Here is a 21,078-nt window from a genome sequence, read left to right on the forward strand (position 1 = left end):
CCCATATCCAATCAATAAGGAAAGTCTTTTGGCTCTACTTTCAAAATAATTCATCTTTCCTGCTCCACCACTGACATTTTCATGCCATCACATCTCTATACTGCATTGATATAAGAATGTCTTAATAATGTAGTATGTTTGTATTCTATCTTCTTGCACTAGAATACAAACTATAGGATTAGGCATATTTTCTGTTTTGTTCAATGATATATTCCAATAGTTAGAACAGTACTCGTTCTAAACTCAATAGGTGGCTTGAGAATATTTGAAAGAATGATTAAGAAGTCATAGCTGCAGACTTTTATTTCTGTTCTTTATCTACAGATTTGTCTTGACACACCTATTTATTCTTTCTAAAGTACATAAAATCCCATATAAATTGATTCATTAATTATTGCTTATCAGAGTTGAATGTGAGCATTCATTCCCAACTCCACATTAATGATGTCATGTGGGAGACTTGAAATTGTCATGGTGGAAATATTTACAACACAGCAATTGGCAAACACTACAGTATGTACCCTCCACGTACTGAACAGTTGTTAAACCTTTACCAGCACACTATTTGTCCACACCAGTCAATTCTGTCCCTAATAATATTTCCTAATTAGCAATTATGTTTTCAATAGAAATTTTTAGTTATAGTATAGATGACTGGCTCAAAGGCAAGTATATTCTTTTTCTTAATGTATTTTCTACACAATAAAATATGTATAAAGGTGGAAATTATTTCATAGGTTCCTAGTGTCTGGATAGGGTTTCTGGATAAATTAGCAGATATTTATCTGGGTTGCTGGCTAAATTAGCAGATATTTGTCTTTCAAAAAAAAAAAAATCACTCTTACAAATATTTTGTGCAAGGCATTGGATTAGATTCATACATCAAAACATTAAATGTAGATAGATGAAGGAGTAAAATTGCTAGCAAATACAAGAAACAGTTAATAAAACTGATGTTTAAGAGGATTAACAATGATAACAAATATGAAAAGGAGAAAGGAAATTTTCTTCATATTCTCAAATCTATAGTCATTTTGGAATTAACTAGTTTTTGTTTTTCATAAGTATAAATACTTATTGCTATATGTATAACAGTTTGCTCAAATATATTATGCCCATTATCATTCTAAGCTAACAATGATTCCAAGAGCTTGGCAGGAACAGATAGAGAGTGACTCGCACTCAGAGCAGCCTAAAGGATTTGCCCAGAATCCTGTGGTGAGCTAGAAGCAAAGACCTGAACAGAGGGTTTGGATTTTGTACAGCTTTTCCTTGTGTAGCAGTATCCTTAGAATATTATTTTTAGGATTTTAAAAAATCCAAGTGTATAGATTTCAAATAGAATATAAACTGCTACAAGATAGCTGTTATTATTTTAACAATAGTTCCATATTTCTTTTCAATCTCTTTGTACTTTTATGAAAATTCTCACATAAGTACATATAAACTTCTGTTTCTTAGTAACTAGTTCTCTAAATCTCTTATTCTATAGTCCTGTAGGTATTTCCTTTCTGTTGCTGGCTATAAGTGTAACTTCTTTTATATTATCTGGGGAAATTTCATTTAATGACAATATTATTTTCTGGATCTCTCTGCTGGATTCCAAAATGCTATTTTTGCTATTGTGACCTAAGGTGAGAGTAAATAAATCTTTAAATAAAATGTTCTCATGAGGTTTTTTTTGCTTCCCTAAAAGAAGTTCCCCGTGTAGCAATCAGACAAAATATATATTCATTCACAGGAAAATTTAACAGGATACAAATTGCTGATTAACTCTTACTTTCTTTATGCATGTGATTAAGGATCAGAGCAATGATTAATTCCATCTCAACTGCCTATAAGACTCAATTGAGAAGCTTTATTAAAGGTCCTCATGACTAGCCGGTTATGGAGATGTAGGCCAATTAAATCTGCATCACTGTGTTTTGAGCACAGACATCAGCGAATATTAAAAGCTCCCCAGATGATCCTGATATGGATCCAGGTTTGAGTATTACTAGATGAAGACAAAGCGCTGTTTCACCACTTTTAAGTACTATATAGCTAAGGGAAACTTTATGAAATGTAACATTGGACTGAATGCTACTATATTGTCTATACAACAGTTATACAATTTAAGTATACAATTATACAATTAAATTATATAATTTAATTATAACTTTACATTTAACATTTATATAATTGATAAAGATATCAGACACATTAATGCTAGCTAAGTATCTAAATTAGAAAAATCTTCTCTTCAAACAGTTGAAGTTGCAGAGCCCTCTCTACTACAGGGTTAATACAGTTCCTGAAAAAATGCTTTTTGCTGAGCACAAGAAAAGTCTTCTAGGCCATGAGTATGTTTTGTGATAAGAGGAAAAATCTATGTGGGGAGGCTTAGATTTTAAAGGAAACTTTTGAAAGCGCTGAATTGAGAGACCCGAAAGATGACTTTTCCATGGTCCCACTGAACCTCTCTCACTTTGTAAAAACTATCATATTGGCCTGGAAAACCAACATCTTTACTGAACGTGGGAAACATGGCACTATTTTGGTAACACAAGACAAAACAAAACAAAATCATATAATGAACCTACAGTCAGTCCACTAAAAACACATTATTTATAAAAATGACAAATGCATTTTGTAAGTTGGGTCTTGACTTTAACAGTAGAATATATGATAGTCTCTTCACAGCAGCTATGACTACTATTTAGGTGGCAAAATTATTGGCCTTGACTTTTAAAATATATTTACTGTACAGGAGTTCAAATCACTACTGTACATTCTTTTGGCTGTGTGATTTTAGCCATGTAATAACAAGGTTCCTAAGCCAAGATATAAACTTGTATTTGCTCTTTTTCCAAAGTGACGAGAATGGTTTTGGGTCGTATACAATAGCCTGAATCATTGTATCAAATTTTTTTAGCTGTGTGATCCTAAGTAGGTAATAATTTCCTTAACTTTGATCTCTTCATGTGTTAAGCGAGGGAATATTTATTAACATTATTGTGAGTTTTAAATGAGATAATAGAACACTTTGTAAACTCTAAAATGCTCATGCATTCAAGCTATAATTAATAGCGTTACTAGTGCCCAATACGCAAATTGGATGCAGATTCTAAGAGAGTTATTATGGGGTGTCCCATGGAGCATGAGTTACGACCTACTGTGTTTGAGAAGGTCCTGAGAGATTTTATGGATAAGTTGACAGATAAACCGTGCCATACATTATGTTGAACTTCACTCAACATTGGAGGGATTCCTGAGGAAAAAAAATCATCAGCAAAAGAAGAGCTCTAAAATCATGGGATGCCTTCAGAATTGGATGAATGGATATTGAATAGTAAATATGGAAGGTATAGAAAATAACTGTTGGAAGACAGGTTTGGATCATATTTTTACACATCTATGGTGCCAAGAGGAGGAGTTTGTGCTTTAATCCAAAGGCAAGAGGAAACTGCCGAAGGGTGATGATTTGTTTAAAGTCACGTTTAGGATGAAACAAAGGAACAAGGATTTATTGGGCACCAGACACTCTGTTAGACACAGTACTGCCAGATCCCTATCATTATTCTAATTTTAAATATTAGAAAACTGAACCATAGAGAGGTTAAAAATATGCCCAGGGACATTCAGCCAAGAATTCCAGAGCCAAGATTCAAACCTAAATCTAGCTGGCTTTAAATCTCTCCATTACTTCATGGGGCCTTTGAGATTAATCTGACAAGTGTGTGTTGAGTTTTTTCGGAATAAAGAGGCAAAGAGGCAGGAAAATCACAAAGGAAGCTCACTCAAGATGTAACAGATGCCTAAAGAGATGTGAGAGGAACTAAAAGTGTTTCATTTTTCATGTAGTACATTTTTAGGATCCATTTGCTATTTTCTAAACATTACCAAATGCTATTAGTCATTTATTTATTTTCAATTCAGGCTAATGTAAAGGGGCTTTAATTTTCTTGAAAATCAAGTAAAATTCTGAACATTGTAAAAGTAAATAAAAATTTAATATTGATCCCTAAAATGTAGCTCATTTAACTCGCATGGCATTGTTTATTACATGACTCAGCCAAAATGAGAAGATTCACAGGGTGTGTGCATTTTGGGGGGCTCCTGGAATTACTCAAGTACCAGAGCAGGTGATAGAAAGGTAAAGTATAAGAGAAAGTCAACTCATCTACCCATAAACATTTTCTTTGTTCTTTCCCAGCTCATTCCAAGAATGTTTGCTTAATAAAACACCTCCCACTTTCATGCTTAGTACCATTTTCAGCTCTAAGGTGATTCTGATAGTCATGAAAAAGACAGCCTATTGTCTCAGCTGTAGTTATTGGTATAGTATTAAATTACTTACTGGAAAAATGGATATGTTAGTCAAAGGGCAGTAATTTGTATTCACTGTTGTTTTCCAAGTATCCTGCCCTGCTAGTCAAGCCAAGCATAGGAACCTCTGAAATTAGCTCCATGTTTCAGAACTTCCCCAAGTCATACCCCTCCTTTGCTTTCCAGGAGATCCAATCTTCTGCGCTGCGCATCTGTCCAGCTCCCTTATCCCAAGAACTAAACCTGCCATTTTCAACCTGGCTGCTTAGCACTGGGTTGCATAGCGCTTCACTGGTCAATCTTCCAGGTTCTCTCTCCCATTACAGACATGTGTTTACTAAACTGATCTCCAAGCTCACAGCTGTCTGCCTGGCTGGCTGCTTGCCTGGATTTCTCAGCATTTCTCAGCCCAGTATCTGTCACTGTGCTCTTTCTTGAAGCTCTATTATTAGCTGAATTATGACTGAGGTCACATCTTACTATCTGTTCATCCAGGTATAACTTCCTCTGTTTATTTTGTCCTAGAAGGCAGGTCAGGCCTAGTTATAGATCCTTTCCCCTCTCCACTGCCCCAATGTAGTTTTGGACAGAATGTAACTCAGAGTTGGCTCAATAAAAAAGATAGGAATGTTTATGGTGATAGCTCATAGGAAGAAATTTGGACAAGCAGTTAAGTTACAAATAAGATAAATGTGTGTTCCCCCCCGAAAGAAGGTAAAACATAGCAGTAGGATTTTCACAACCTAGTGCAGTTTGGGTGCCCAAGAAGACACGTAGATAATTCACGTTAAAAAAGTGCTGTGGAAAGGTTATGGATATCCCGAACTCTCTGATGTTCCATATGCAAATCCTGATCTTTAGAAGATATCAGTCAAGTCAGGGTCTCAGTCTTAGAGAAACTGGGTCCAAGAAATGTTATTGAGACAGGAAGACAAGAACAAGATAATGCTCCAGTTTCCAAACTAGATTGTGAAATGGAGATCGGGTCATAGTTAAACTTCAGATATTAAGATATTAGAACTGGAACTTGAGAATTGGAGAGGCAGTGAGTTGAATTGATAGTGATTCATCTGAATATCAACTAGAGCAGCTTAAATTGTCTCAGGCCACGTCATTATTGAGCCCTAGTTCATGGAAAGGGGAGTCATATATCTAGAGGTTTTTGGCTGTTAATTTAGCTCATGATTTCTCTACTAAGAATATTCAGTATAAACTATGACCAGTACATTTTATGATTAGTAAAATGTTGTAGGAATAATTTTATGAGCTTTCCCTTTTTCTGCATCGTTTATAAATAATTATTGAATGTGTTTTTTACTCTCATATAAACCTGAAATGAAAAGGCCATCTAAGCAGTGTCTCTAAAGTTGTGTGGGAGGCCTATGTGGGAGAAACTAAAATTGTTTTCTCTGCCTTCCATTTTATCATTGGCTTAAGATATGGTTAAAATAAACATAGTCTATTGAGATATGATATTCCATAATGTATGCATCTGTTTATGTGTGTGTCTCTGTGGGTCTGCACAGTATGGGTTACATCTACAATTATGGATAAAAAGAAGTAAAAGCGGTTCTGCTAACTTATAATAGTGCCTTATTATCCACAAAGAAGGATTTGAGACTAAGAAATCAGCTTCATGTCTCTTTTTAATATATAGTTTGGTCTCAGTAGTGTAAGTTTTCTAACAAAGTACATACAGAAGCAATTACTGTAATTTATTGCCATTTAGGAATAGCTCTGATTAATTTAATCTCAATATTTATTGCATTTCTGTTGTTTCAACTTTGTGAGAAAGGTGAAAGGTGTGCAAAAATGAAAATACACATTTTCTGCCCTAGAACAACCTCCAATCTAGCAAGGGACATGATATAAAAATTAACTCTGATCACAATGTGGAAAGTGCCAGCAAATTATATACCAAAAAAGAAATACATAGGAAACTGTATGGGCATCAAGCAAATGCGCATGCGCGCACACACACACACATACACACACACACACACCTCAGAGGATGTCCACAACAAAAAGACAAACCATCCAATTAAAAAATGGTCAAGGAACTTGAATAGACATTGCTCCAAAGAATATACAAATGACCAATATGCATATAAAAAGATACTCAACATTATTAGTCATTAGCAAATGACTAATCAGATGTGAATCAAATCATTTCACATCCACTAGGGCAGCTATAACAAAAAAACCCTTATACCTTACTGGTGGGAATGTAAAATGGTACAGCTGTTGTGAAAATCAATTTAGCAGTTCCTCAAAACGTTAAACATAAAGTTACTGTATGACCTGGCAATTTTATTCACAGGTATATAGCCAAGAGAACTGAAATATATGTTTATACAAAAACTTGTACACTTGAATGTTCATAGCAACATTCTTAACATCCAAAACTGGAAAGAAGTCAAATGTACATCAGCTGATAAACAGATTTTTAAAATGTAACATATTCATTATAATGCAATATTATTCAGCTATAAAAAGGAGTGAAGTACTGATACATGTTATAACATGGAAAAACCTGGAAAACACTAAGCTAAGTGAAAGAAGTCAGACACAAAGGAAACATATTATATGATTCCATTTACATGCAATGTCCAGAATAGGCAAATCCATCGACACAGAAAATAGATTAATGATAGCCAGAGGTTAGAGGAGAGAAAATACAGGCAGTAACTATTTAATAGGTATAAGATTTCTTTACAAGGTGATGAAAATATTATGGGATTAATTAGTAGTAATGATTGAACAACATCATGAATATGCTAAAAATTACTGAATTGTACACTTTGAAATTGTTAATGTAGTCAATTTTATGTGACATGAATTTTATCTCACTTAAAATTACTGTTTCACAGGCTGGGCACTGTGGCTTATGTCTGTAATCCCAGTTCTTTGGGAGGCAGAGGCAGGCAGATCACCTGAGATCAGGAGTTCAATACCAACCTGGCAAACATGGTGAAACCCTGTCTCTATAAATTTTATAATTTTATAAAATTATAAAAATTAGCCAGGCATGGTGGCGGGCCTCTGTAATCCCAGCTACTTAGGAGGCTGAGGCAGGAGAATCGGCTGAACCCAGGAGGCAGAGGTTGCAGTGAGCCAAGACCATGTCATTGCACTCCAGCCTGGGCAACAAGAGCGAACCTCTATCTAAATATATAGTTTCACACACATACACAAACCCACAGAATTTACCATATAAAGAAAGGAAATGGTACATTCCAAGTAAAAGTAAAATTCACAAAATATAGGCGTTATGTATTCAATGGGCATGTATGAGAGAGTTTTCTAGCAGGATGTTTCAAAAACTAATTTGTGAATTAGTTTTTTGGAACTGGGAAATATTTTGTGGTAGTCTACATATCAGACTCTTAGCGAAGCTCAACAAGAATTATATGCAAATAGTAGCAAACAGTTTTCCATGCTCTGTTCCATAAAAGAAAACTGGAAAATCCACGTATTTCCTACATTTTAATTTTGAGGTGGTTTTTCATTATTATTCAAACTTGATTAAATATTCAGATGACTTATCCATATATCTTAGCTGTTATTTCCTTCTAACTTAAAATGCATTGTAATTCTGAGATTTCTCAATCAAAATTATATTTCAATATGTATAATGAGCAATATTTTAGTAGACTGAATGAGTATATCTATATCATATTAATGTATTTAACTTTAATTGTAATACTTATGATAATTCTTTTATGACATTATTTTATTAACTTAAAATTTCTTGTCACCAACTAATAAGAGGAAAGGTTTAAAATAATAGTACTTTTGAAGAAAATAATTTATAATTCTTTTGGTAATATGTCTAAGCTTTGTTTCTTCATTAAATGGGGTAATCTTTATACATAACAAAACTAAAATGTTATTCACAATGCATATATAAGGTAAAATACATGACATAACTAAGTTAAAGCTTACTTACTAAAGCTTTAATTACTAGAGTAAGCTTTAGTTTAGTTGTGTTATGTGTGTAGAGAAAATTCTCCTTAAAAATATCTACAAGATACTAAAATCTATAGCTTTCCTCAAAATGGACTCACCATTGAGGCTTAGCTACACATTTTATTTTTCTTATCCAGCAGTATTGTTTTATTTAACGCAGTGATCTTTTGTTTCTTTGTAATTTCTTTTCCAATCAAATAGCCTTTTAAAAATGGCAAGAGACATTTTATATGTTGGTTTTTAAATTTAGTTTCTGCTGATGCTTATTTACATTTTAAGTGGTCTCTGTTCTGGACTGGGCTATACAATCACAATATGTGCATATAAACAATTTTTGTGTTTTCTGTTTTTTATAGATTCTACAAAGAAATTAAAGGATGTTCTCGAAGAATTCCATGGTAATGGTGTGCTTGCAAAGTATAATCCTGAAGGGGTAAAACTTCTTTTTCTTTATATCAGTTTCATATATATGCTTGGAAGAAGATATTTCTTAATGAAAAATTCTTGGAAAAATGTATGTGTGTGTGTGTGTATATACACATATACATTATATATGTATGATACAGATGTATATGTGTGTGTGTGTATATATATGCACACCATAAACCATTTACCATGTACCGTAACATAAACAAAATGAAGTTCATCATGCAATGCTATTCTAGAAGATATATTAAATGTTGTACAACATTTTTCATTCAAATAACTCATCTATATTGTATGCTTGAAAGAATATGAATCATTTAAGTGTAGTGTTTGTTATTTTCCTAGAAGTCAGGAAACAGCATTGGATAAAAGAGAGAAGGAATATGCTTGGCTCTTAGTCTATGACCCACAAATTTCAATCCAAAATGGATATTGGTGTAGGGGTAGGGAGTTACCCCTTTCAGGCAATTATTTCCTTGACCAAGGAAGGATTTTGTGTTGCTTATACCAGGTCTGTAACCTTAAGGAGCCAACTTGTACAAAAAGGGAGGAATTTTTTTGAATCTTCTATTTTACCTTTTACCAAAAAGCTTAAGATTTCTTGAAATTATTTTCTTATGAAAACTTTGCATGTCTTGTCAATTGTTTTTGAACACTATGCTTGAATGAATGCCTTTTCCTTCCTAATTGTTTAAGTAATCTATTTAATATTAGTTGAGAGATGTTACATTTTTAATGTTTGATCACCATTACTGTTAGTTCATTTGTAGCTTCAGAAGGCAACATTAGGTTGCTTCAAGCTTCTCTTTGCAAAAGATTCTTTTGTCGGGATGTATTAACTAGATAGATTTGTTTGCTGACTAAAATGTGACTTATTTTTTGCGATTATTGTTTCGTTGTTGTATGTTTGCAAGAACAGACTTCTTAGTTATCTTTCAATATTGTACTTCCCTGGGATTTATAGAACTTAATTTTAGTTATCATAACCCTCAAGCTATTCAAATTGTTTTGAAATTTCCTATCAGTATTTCTCATAGTTAGCTATTTTTCATGTCATATATTCTTATTCTCTCTACATTCTGGTACATTGCTGTGACTTTTAAAACTCTTTAGGCTGGAATTTATTTTCTTAAAAAATAAAATTAATATTTGGTGCCTATAAATGATGGAGAAAATAAAGGCTATTTAAAGCCATTACCATTGTTCGGTATTGGAAAAAAAATAGATGTTTGACCTACATTTCCCTCATATTGTATTTTTCTAGATGGCATAGAGGAGGGGGAAAATAAAGTTAACAGGTAAACTTACAAAACTGAGAATTTCAAAGCCCAAGAAAGCAGAGTGGGAAAAGTAAAGATGAATTATAGCACTGAATTGCTATAAGAAACAAAAATTGTCATTAGTATTTATATTCACAACAATACTTGAAAACTTATTTGCTTATCTAATCTATATACAGGGATAAAACCTGTTTTTCTCCCTAATGATAGCTGCTGGCTACAAACTCTGTTAAGTGATCTCATTTGCAAAGCAGCCTTTTGCTTCAAAATTTTTTTTTTTTTATTTATAGGGCTCTCAAGACTTAGTCTTACTGTTATTATATATTTCATGAGAATTATCATTCACCATATGCTGCATTTATTTATTAAGGTAGTTATTAGACACATTATTAGACACACATATCACCCTTTTCAACCGTGTTATACCTTTCATAAATGTACAGATGTATTGTTGAAGCATGTTATTAAAATAATGACCAGCTGAAAACAAAAGATCTCATTACAACTCAAGAACAATTCCAAATTAAGAGCAAAACCACTCTCTGATCTTAATTAATTTTGATAACATTTTTCCTTCAGAAGAAAATTTTAAGGTTTATATAACCATTTTAAAACTAGTATGTATCTTCTAAAAGTCAATCGAAAATAATTAGGACTATCTAATGATGAGAAATAAATCTTTGATTTTGAGAAACAAATCTTTGAGAAATAAATGACCTTAAAGTTCTCTTCAATACATGACCTCATCCAATTTATAAAAAGTTACTCTTACAATATGACAGAATTCCTAATGTCAGTTCACATGTGAAGTTATCACTCTCCATTGGCTTGTTAAGTTGATCCCAAAGTTGTTTGCACTGATGACTAGATAATGATGCTCAATTATACAAGAAAAAATGGACAATTGAGTAATCCAGCCTGAATTTGGAATGATAATTAATTCATTGTTTTCCAAAAGGAACATAGCTTGTATCATTTACATAAAATGTATTTGCAAAAATTAAATTGCTTATCCTCCTACAACATAAAGCTATTTAAATGGTAGATGTACTATTTTGCTCATAATTCCCTTGAATTACTGAATTTTAAAGTGCTGGGGATAAAATTTAACCCAAAAGATGTGACCTGTTGAAGTCTATTTTAATAGAGAAAAAATATTAAGTATAATTTGTGAATGAATCATTTACTTTTAATTCCTATTAAAGATCAGTTGATAATCATTACTTGAAGAAATGAATAAGAGAAATCTAAACAATGGTCTAAAAGATTCTGTAGGAATAAAAACCTTTCAAAGGCCTTGAGATTCCCAAATTAATAAAATTACAAAGTCTTTAAATAAAGAAACTATTTTAAGAAAAGTGAAATAATTTGTCCAAGACTCACCAGCTAGCTCACAACAGTAACCACAACAAAAACCTAATTGACTAGAATCCCAGTTTAAGGCTAATGCCCTGTGCTCTTCACTTCATTGACCAAGCCATAGGGGAGAGGACTGTCCTCTTAGATAGGAAGGAAAAAGGTTAGGGGAAGGCATGGGAAGACATTTCTTTTGTAGTGAGTGTGGCACTTCCCAGTACACATACATGTTAATGACTCATGCCTGACAAGGGGAGAGAGTCTTATTAGTCTCCACCTACTCTTGTGTAAATAATATAATGTTAAGAACATTATTACAAGCTAGTTTGTAGCAGAGATCCAGTCTTAGTGAGATTATTCACAGTAAAACATGGTCAGGCCATATAAAGAGTCTCCTGAGGGCAGTAGAATTTGGTAGTATGAAGGGAAGACAGTTTAGCATGTGTTTTTTTTTTTTTTTTTTTTTTTTCTTTTGGTCTTGGACTTCAAGTTCAATTTCAAATTTTTCTACTCACAGCTGAGATATGGGAAGAAAGTGGCAGATGTATATAGAAATATATTTTAATCCTTAAGGGTATGGAGAGATGCTAGGTGTGATGCTGATAGAAGGAAACCTTAGGAATGGGAAATACATATTCAAAATCTAACATACCTTTATATGCATGGTTATATTTCTATTAATCCTCTAAAATATTTTAATCATACTATGTGTGTTACATATTATATTTATCTAATATCGAACAGGTTGCTTATTATATACAAAGATTGATCTAGTCATTGATTCTCACATTTTAGTGTACCTCAGAATCAACTGTGGGGCTTGTTAAAACATGGATTGCTGCCTGCCTCCCCGCTACCCCACGCAGTTTTAGATTCAGTGTTTCTGGGGTGGGGCTCAAGAATTTGCATTTCTGTCAGTTTCCCAGCTTATGCTGATGCCGCTGTTTTGGAACCATGTATTGAGACCTATGGATCTAGGGTATGTTTTAAAATCAATTGTAAACTTGAACTTTTAGCTAAATAATCAGAGATATGAGATAATGAGTATAAATTATCTTACATTAACACATGTATTCTTTCTTTCCTTGCATGCACAGAAACAAGACATTCTTAACCAAGTAAGACATTTTCTTTTCTATTAAAGTCTGTCTTTTCTTTCTTTATTCTGATATGACCTATGAATTTCTCATCCATATCACTGAACTATACTTCTGTACCAATACGATTTCTATAGTATATGAGATTGCCTATAATACTCATAGGTTATAATTGAGTTGAATGTGACACATTCTTTTTAATCAGTCAAAGGATTTGATGCCTTAATAGGAGCTGGTACCTTAATAGACGAAAAGGGTCTCAAGTGTGGCCTTCAGTTTTGTAGACTCTGGAATTAATTTTTCTAATTTCGCCAAGATATATCAGGCTGTGCTATTATACTTTATTTAGTAAAAGTCTTAATTTATTAATTTACCATGGGAAATTTTAAAATTAAATTTAAAATGCAGTGATAAGGCTTTGTTTTGTTTTGTTTTGTCTACAGTGCTGTGATAGAATCTGTGGGGGAAACATAACCAAAGAGTTGTTGATTTTTGCCCTCCTGGGAAGATTATTCAATCTGTTGCTTCAACCACTCTCCCTGAAAATCTATTTTGTAAATTAAGTTTTAGATCAGTAGTTCAGTTGGGTGCACAGAATTCCAACACATTTTCAGGTGCTCTAAATGGATATTTTTCATCACACTAGAGTAGCTATATCAACTGCTTTCGCCACTGTAGAAATATTTCCTACCAAAATGCATGAGTTGTCTAAAACTGTAATGTTGTCTCCTTTGGACAATCTTGGATATGTACTAGCTTCTTCTTATTCTTAAATTGTTTGATGGTTTTAATGACAATAGTCACAGTAATTTCATGTCCAACATGTAAGGTACAATTATAACATCAGAATGATACTGGTGGACTTAGATACAGGTCCTACATCTTACAATATCCTATAAAGAGGCACTGGTAACACGACAACTCATCGACTGTGGCGACATTTGCTAGCCTCCGTTTCAGAGGATGGCCTTTTCCTGATTTCACCTGTGACTTTTCTGGAAACTTGTTTCCCCAAATATGGACTAAGTAGGCTTTATGACATTTAAGAGGCAATCCCTTGGAGTAAATGATTGTTCTCAAGAATGTCATTCAAGAATTGTCATTCAAGTATGTACGTTTTTAGGACTTGGCTATTAAATGGCTTTTGTTGAGCACCCAACAAACACACCTTTCTGCACAACCTGCATCCTTTCTAGAGGCTCTCTGAAAACTCATGTCAAAATAAGCTCTAGCTTTTGGGGGGGGTCGGCAGAATGAGTTTCTTCCTTTTCCTTGCCCAGTCTTTGTTTCACGTGCAATGACTTAGCAGGCAAGCAATTGCAGTTACAGAATAGAAAGAATTGACAAAACTGAGGGTATTCAAGGGGAGAAGAATGAGAGCCTGCACATGTTACCGCTCTATGTGTGCTCTTTGTCTAGCAGTGTTCTCTGAGCATAGGATTTTCTCCATACATGTTTCCTGTCAGTGGATGTTCCTTGCCCTGAGGCTGAGTTATGCTTTCGTAACTCCGCAGGGGCTTTCTTTATTTTTGCACTTGGTACGCTGTAATGTAGTTTCTCTTAATGTGTATACCCTTTACATTCAGACAATATGCTTTTACCCCTTAGTAAGGAACCTGGGGATTCAAAACCTACCTTTTGTAGTGCTGCTGCCTAAAGTAATATTTTAAATGTCTTTAACAAGGATAATGACAATGATATAATTATTAACAATGATATAAAAACCTTTTTACTGTAAGCTATAATTATCCTTCTAGAACCAAATTCAACCCTTTCCATTATGGAAAGCATAAGGAAAGTGTGACAGAGAAAATATGGTCTGAGGAGTCTGACTGAACTGAATTCATCTTAACCGGCTTTGGATAAGTTTTCTATCTGTCGTTTGCTCACCTATAAAATGAAGAGAGCATCAGCCTTATCAGACTGTTAAAAGGGTTAGATTCTAAACTGTATGTATAATAAATAGCTCTGCATCTTGCACATAACAGGTGTTCCACTAATGTTTAGAGACAGTGGCTATGGTCATACTTTAATGATCAATGTGATTTCATAGAAAAGTTCCAGAGCACATGCCAAAGATGAGAGTGAGAATATTGGCGATATACCACCAGCAAATTCTGTTTCCTTCATTTTCTCAGGACCTCATTTTCTCATTTTAAATTGAGGAACTATAACTCTGATGTCTTCTGCACTCAAAAATAATTTCCTTTCACCATGTGGTAGGAGTGGGGATCATGCCATGTAATTTGCTTCCCCTCCCAAACCTGGCCACAATCCGGAGTGTTGTCCTGGTAGCAGAACTATTATCTGTTGTATTGCTCCACTTCCTACAACTACATGGTACTAGGACAGTTAGTTAGCAAGGAACAGAAGAAGCATGTTAACCAGTATTTCTGCTTCTCTTCCCTATTACCATCAATACAGTTTCAGTGATGTTCCTCTTCTTATCAAATCTATCTATAATTATAAAATACAATTATACCAATTGTGACCAATTGCTTTCTTTACAAAGAAGTTTGAAATCAAGCATAAATACATTTGGGAAATAAATAAACAAATAACTCTCCTTAGTTTAATAATAAATGCCAACTTTGAAAAGTGGTATTTAAATTCACATTGTAGAATGTTTGTTCTTTCATTTCTTTAATAACATTTATTAAACAATTGGTATAGAATTTAAAAATTAATGTTGGGGTTTCTAGGTGATCTTTGTACTTTTCCAAATATAAGTTAAAAAGTTAAAACCAACATTACTCTGTCACATCTAAATTTTATTTTCAGGGTTTATCTGTTGTTTTTACTTGTGCTTTTTCATCATTAGAAGTAGCTTTTTTGACCAGGTATGGTGGCTCACACCTGTAATCCCAGCACTTTGGGAGGCCAACACGGGCCAATCACTTGGGGGTCAGGAGTTTGAGACCACCCCGCCAGCCTGGCCTACATGGTGAAACACTGTCTCAACTAAAAATGCAAATATTAGCTGGGTGAGGGGGCAGGTGCCTGTAGTCTCAGATACTTGGGAGCCTGAGGCAGGAGAATCACTTGAACCCAGAAAGTGGAGGTTGCAGTGAGCCAAGATTGTGCCATTGCACTCCAACCTGGGCAACAGAGTGAAACTCCATCTCAAAAAATAAATAAATAAATAAATAAATAAATAAATAAATAAATAAATAGAAATAGCTTTTCAAGCAAAAGAGCATTGCAGGGTACTAAAGGAATATAAATCTAGACATTTTGGTAAAATGCTTAGAATGTCTATAAAGTTTAATTTTATAGGTGAAAGAAATCATAAATCATATTTTTAGGTGAACAAGTTAAATTTTCCATTTAGAAAAATACCTCCAGTAGCAATGTGGGCCATGGACTTGGGTAGAAGAGAAGACTAGATATGAGTTATGGAGGCAGTCCAATCAAGTAAGAACATTAGATGACAATGGGCATCAGAATGGAGGCGGGGGGTAGGCAGATTTGAACCATTTCAGATATATGACCCAAAGTAATAGGTTATACTTTGAACACCAAAGGGTACAAAAACAGTTACAGTCAACACAGGGTTTTCAAGAGTGGGAAATTGAATAATCATACCATTACTTTTAATTGTTATACCTTATTTTTGTATATCTTTTTTTTATCTGAAATGGCAGACCAATTTGACACAGCGGTAAATGCATCTAATACTGATAAACCAGTGGGAAATTACCTTATACCTTGTGTTATTATTGCAAAATCTGTTTAGAAAATTATACTTTAACTATAACATAATGCACATTGAAGTTAGAAATATTTATGTCTTCAGTGTCAATTAGAAGCTTTTGGTGTTGGGCAATTTAAGGAAATTTTCTGAGCCTCAGTTTCTTTGTCCATAGGTATTGTGATGATTAAATGATAGCACACATATAACATACTTAGTGCAGTTCCTAAAACATAGTAACATGTGGATAGTGTTACATAATGTAAAAGACTGTGTGATGCAAAATCGTGTTGGATCATATAGCCCTTCAGGAAAAAGAAGTTTTTAATTGTCTTTCTACTGAGTCTTCATAATTGTAGTCTTAGGTAAAGCTAGAGTTAATGGAGTATGTGCCTCTGAAGTGCTAAAATAGTTTTCATTTGCCAAAACTAATTTAAAAATTAAAATTCAAGGTTTTCACACTTTGCAATCTTTCTCTTCAACGGAACTATCTATATGACAGATTTAGGGGACTATCAAAGAACTCTCTGAAATTTGAAATAATGAATAGTCAATTGCAGTGCAAGATAAGCATAAGAAATGCAATATTTAAAATATAAATTTTTCTAAATGAATTTTAATATAAAAAATTGTATTTTGAAATCTCAGTAAGATAGCCATGCTGCATATTTAATCAATATACTTTCACTCAGTGATCTTCATATCAATTTTAAAATTTAATATAATTAGTTAATGATATAAATTAGAATGCAAAATAGAAATGGAAACTGTAAAAAAAACTTCTGATTAATTTAAATTATTATCTATTTAATTTCATCAGAGTTCTTTGCTCAGTAAGTGCATAGTATTTTACACATATAGGTACTCAGTTAACATTTGTTGATAGATAAAGTGATTTCTTTGTGGTTTCAAACAGTTACTTTAACTATAATAGTTGAATGATTCATTTTTGTGTTTTAGGGATCATTTATTAATTTGTGGTGAATACAAGTTAGAAAAACATAAAAACTGCCCATAGGCTCTCTTTTGTCTGATACTAATAAGTGTTATCATGGTCACATGGTTCTGTTAAAATATGAGTCAGATCATGGAATTTCCTACTAAAAACTTACTCCACGTTAAAGCTATAACTCTCTTTTGATGATCTAATATCCTGTATGCTCTGCCTGGTCCACACATCACCACGGCTTGAGTCTTTGACCTTGTATTCTATTACTCTAGTCCTCCCTCACTCCTCCTTCAGTTTCCTGCTCCTCCTCACTGGCTCCAATGGAAATTTCTCTGGAACAGGAGCATCCTTATAACTCAGGGCCATTGTACTAGTTGCCTTCTCTGCCTGAAATGTGCTTTCTCCAAATATGTGCAAATATGTGCCGCATCATCTTTAAATCTTTACTGAAAGAATAGCTTCTCATTTCTTGGTAATTGGATTTAAAAAACTACAAGCACATTCCCCCAAGAAATCTTTTTCTTCTTTATTTTTTTTTCTATAGCACTTAATACCATTAGGCATTGTAGATTCAGCACATTAATGTTGCTATTTTCTTATTCCTTTCATTAGAAGCTAAGCTCCCTCATGGAAGGAATTTTGTGTGTTCTAGTAACATCTTTACCCAAACACCTAGAACAGAGCCTGGTGCTGAGTGGGTGCTCAAAGAACACTTTTTGAATATGAGAAAATCCACAACCCAAAACTACGAAAATAAATTAAGGATAGAGTGATGACATTTATTTTCATTCACTTTGAATCTGCTTGGATGAATACTAGTGTCTTCTCTTTAGTATTAACAAGGATTTAAAAACAAAGGATCCAGATGGTCAGAAATAATAATGAAAGGCATATAGAAATGTGCCTTGAATCTGTGCCAATTTGGCAGCGACATCTGAGCAGCTCCCTCAGTCAGTATTCTTTACAAATTCTGTTATCTCCCTAAATAGTCGGTGGTTGTTCCTTAAGGAAAAAAAAAAAAAAAATGAAAAGCAGTTTTAAAATTTTGAACATTTGTGTGTGTGTGTGTGTGTGTGTGTGCGTGGATGTGCGTGGATGTGTTTGAGCCTACAGCAATTCAATTTTTGAGTAGTCATTCAGTTAAGTCTGACCCAATTTTCATCATTAATGGCTTCATTGATATGCATATAAATGATCTCATTCTATTTAAAGGTCACAGTCTTCCAAAAGTAATTCTAATGCTGTTACATGACAGCAGTAGAAACTCTGATGCCTAAATTTGGAAATTTTCTTGTAAGTCATGATCTAAGGAAAATGTACAGATGAGGATATCATCCATTTATTAGAAATGTCTAATAATATGGACAACAGAATTGTAGGAGATATTTGAAAAGACTTTACTTACAAGAGAAGAAAAGGGATGGGTTAACCAGGAAACTCACTGAAGACACATTTCTCAGTGAATTGAAAACTCTGAGTTAGAAAATTAAAAAAAAAAAAACATTAACCAGGCATGATGGCACAATCCTGTGGTCCCAGATACTTGCGAGGCTGGGGTGGAAGGATTGCTTGAGTGCGGGAGATTGAGGCTGCAGTGAGCTATGACTGGGCCAGTGTACTCCAATCTGGGCAACAGAGAGAGACCCTGTCTCAGAAAAAAAAAAAAAAGAAGAAGAGGTTTGTGTTTTCTCACATTGTAAGCCCTATCTATTGCCAGAAAATGTGAGATAAATTAATTTTGCTCCAAAGAACACGGTGAAGAAGTTTGAGAAAGAAATTTACATTGTCAGTAATACTTCAGCAATAAATATTGTGATGTCATCTTGTAGAAATAATTTAAGAATTGAGGAAATTTTTACTTCATTCTTATATCTGTAACAGGCTTTTCTTTTTCAAAGGAAGATTTTTTTTAGAATTATTGCCTTATAAAAGTTGTTATTTGTCTCTGTTACCTGACACAGAAATGTCATAGCAAAGTATTTGAGACACACAAAACCTGAAGTTTTTATTCAGAAAGATGCAATGAACTTTACAGTTTTCTGTACCAATAAAAAGGCAAATTGGCTGGGCATGGCGGCTCACACCTGTAATCCTAGTATTTTGGGAGGCCGAAGCAGATGGATCACCTGAGGTTAGGAGTTCATGACCAGCCTGGCCAACATGGTGAAACCCTGTCTCTACTAAAAAATACAAAAATTAGCTGGCATGGTGGTGGGAACCTATGATCCCAGTTATTAGGGAGGCTGAGGCAGAAGAATCACTTGAACCCAGGAGGCGGAAGTTACAGTGAGCCAAGATCATGCCATTGCACTCCAGCATGGGGGAGAAGAGCAAGACTTTGCCTCAAAAAAAGAAAAAAAAAAAGGCAAATTAAGATAACTTAAAAATGTGTCTAAGCTTAGGACAGTGCTTCCTTTAACCTACTCCTTTTATTTATTTTATATATTATGTTCCCAAGTGCATGCTAAGTGCTTTACGTCAATTTTTATTACATTGAGACAACTCTGAATGATTGATTCCTTTTTTTTTTTCTATATGGAGTCTCTGCCTCCAAGGTTCAAGTCATTCTTCTGTCTCAACCTCCCGAGTAACTGGGACAATAGGCACATGCTGCCATGCCTGGCTAATTTTTTTTATTTTTAGTAGAGACGGGGTTTTGCCATGTTGGCCAGGCTGGTCTTGAACCCCTGACCTCAGCTGATCTGCCTGCTTCAGCCTCCCAAAGTGCCAGGTATGATCCAGCATGCCCAGCCTGAATAATTGATTTCATATACCACTTTATATGGAGGGAATTAAGACTTAAGACTTAGAGCTGTCAGAAAATAAAACAGTATTTTGCTTGCTGAGCCAGAGAGAACTACACTTCAGAAATTTCAGAAAGTCTTCCTGAGTGCTGAAAAAAGAAGAGTCAAGAGATGTATTGCTTATTAGGAGAAATGCCAATGATTCAGGAATTTTTACTCCTTAGTTCAGCTAAATCCAGGTTCTTGTCTCACAACCAGGAAAAATTAAGCATGCGGACACATTGAAGGCTGAGGAGAACAGAATTTATTAAATGAAAGGAAAGTGCTCAGAAAAGAGAGGGTCCTACACACAGGTTTTCACCTCACAAATTGAATACCAGGCCACCACACATGAGATGAAGAGGTCAGGCTCCTCCCCTGCATAAAGCACAAATTTCTGGTGGCTTTGCCCCATCATTCCAGTGCACATGTGGGTCCTTAGTCTGAGCCACTACACGTTGATTCATTTCCCTACTGAGCATATATCAAAGGACAGAATTTTTCTCTGTGACCATGCTTAGGCAAGCCCCCCTGTGCACAATGGCCTGGGTGGATCACAGGTTCTCTGCGGACCCTCCTTTATCTGCCTAGGCATTTTTCTGCCTCCTACCTCTATTCTCCCCTCTAAAGTGGTACACAAGAGGTACTGCAGTTAGAATAGGGATGAAGACTGATCTTAACTACTTCCTGCTGTTAGGGGGCGCTGTTTTGGAAATGTGGCAGTCATAACTCTCTCAAAAGCCTATTTAAGGTTCTCTGTTAAAAGGGGCCATCATTCGAGACTCTGGTTTTATGACCGCTTGGAGTTTGATGGCCTGAAGGTGAGAAGAGACAAACGGGGTTATCAGAAGACATACATTAAAACCAAACAAAGAGGGATGGGTAAGGGCAGCTCAAAAATCCTAAGACTGCCAGCATGCCCAGAAAGCTGGTGGCTATAATTATGCCTGCAAGATTTGGTTGCATGGGGCTTGACTTTGATTAGCTCCTTTCCTCTTATTTTCCCAGAGGAACCTCTGGGTTATGGGCACCCTATTTACTCCTATCATCTGTCGGGATTTGCAGGATAATTTTCAGAATAAAATATTGATCCAGATTATTACATTACCTATGCATTTTGTTTCTTCTGAGTTGTAGCCAGAAATTGCCAGTTGGTTCACAGGAATAAGAGGGTTAATCTAAAATGTAGGCAAAAAAAAAAAAAAAAAAAAAAAAAAAA

The 21,078-nt window shown here is 34.4% G+C and overlaps 1 protein-coding gene across 3 annotated transcripts in view; it reads left to right on the forward strand.

The window, feature by feature from the left end:
• DGKB (diacylglycerol kinase beta) overlaps positions 1-21,078 on the forward strand; it is a 780,654-nt gene that overhangs the window by 157,940 nt on the left and 601,636 nt on the right. For all 3 annotated transcript variants that reach the window (XM_017889062.1, XM_017889064.1, XM_017889063.1), the window contains exon 3: positions 8,634-8,710. In XM_017889062.1, the coding sequence (XP_017744551.1) occupies positions 8,634-8,710 (77 nt within the window). The remainder of the gene's footprint in view (positions 1-8,633; positions 8,711-21,078) is intronic.

This window comes from Rhinopithecus bieti, unplaced genomic scaffold (genome assembly GCF_001698545.2).
Source record: "Rhinopithecus bieti isolate Rb0 unplaced genomic scaffold, ASM169854v2 scaffold_16834, whole genome shotgun sequence".
In the NCBI taxonomy this organism is placed as follows: Eukaryota; Metazoa; Chordata; class Mammalia; order Primates; family Cercopithecidae; genus Rhinopithecus; species Rhinopithecus bieti.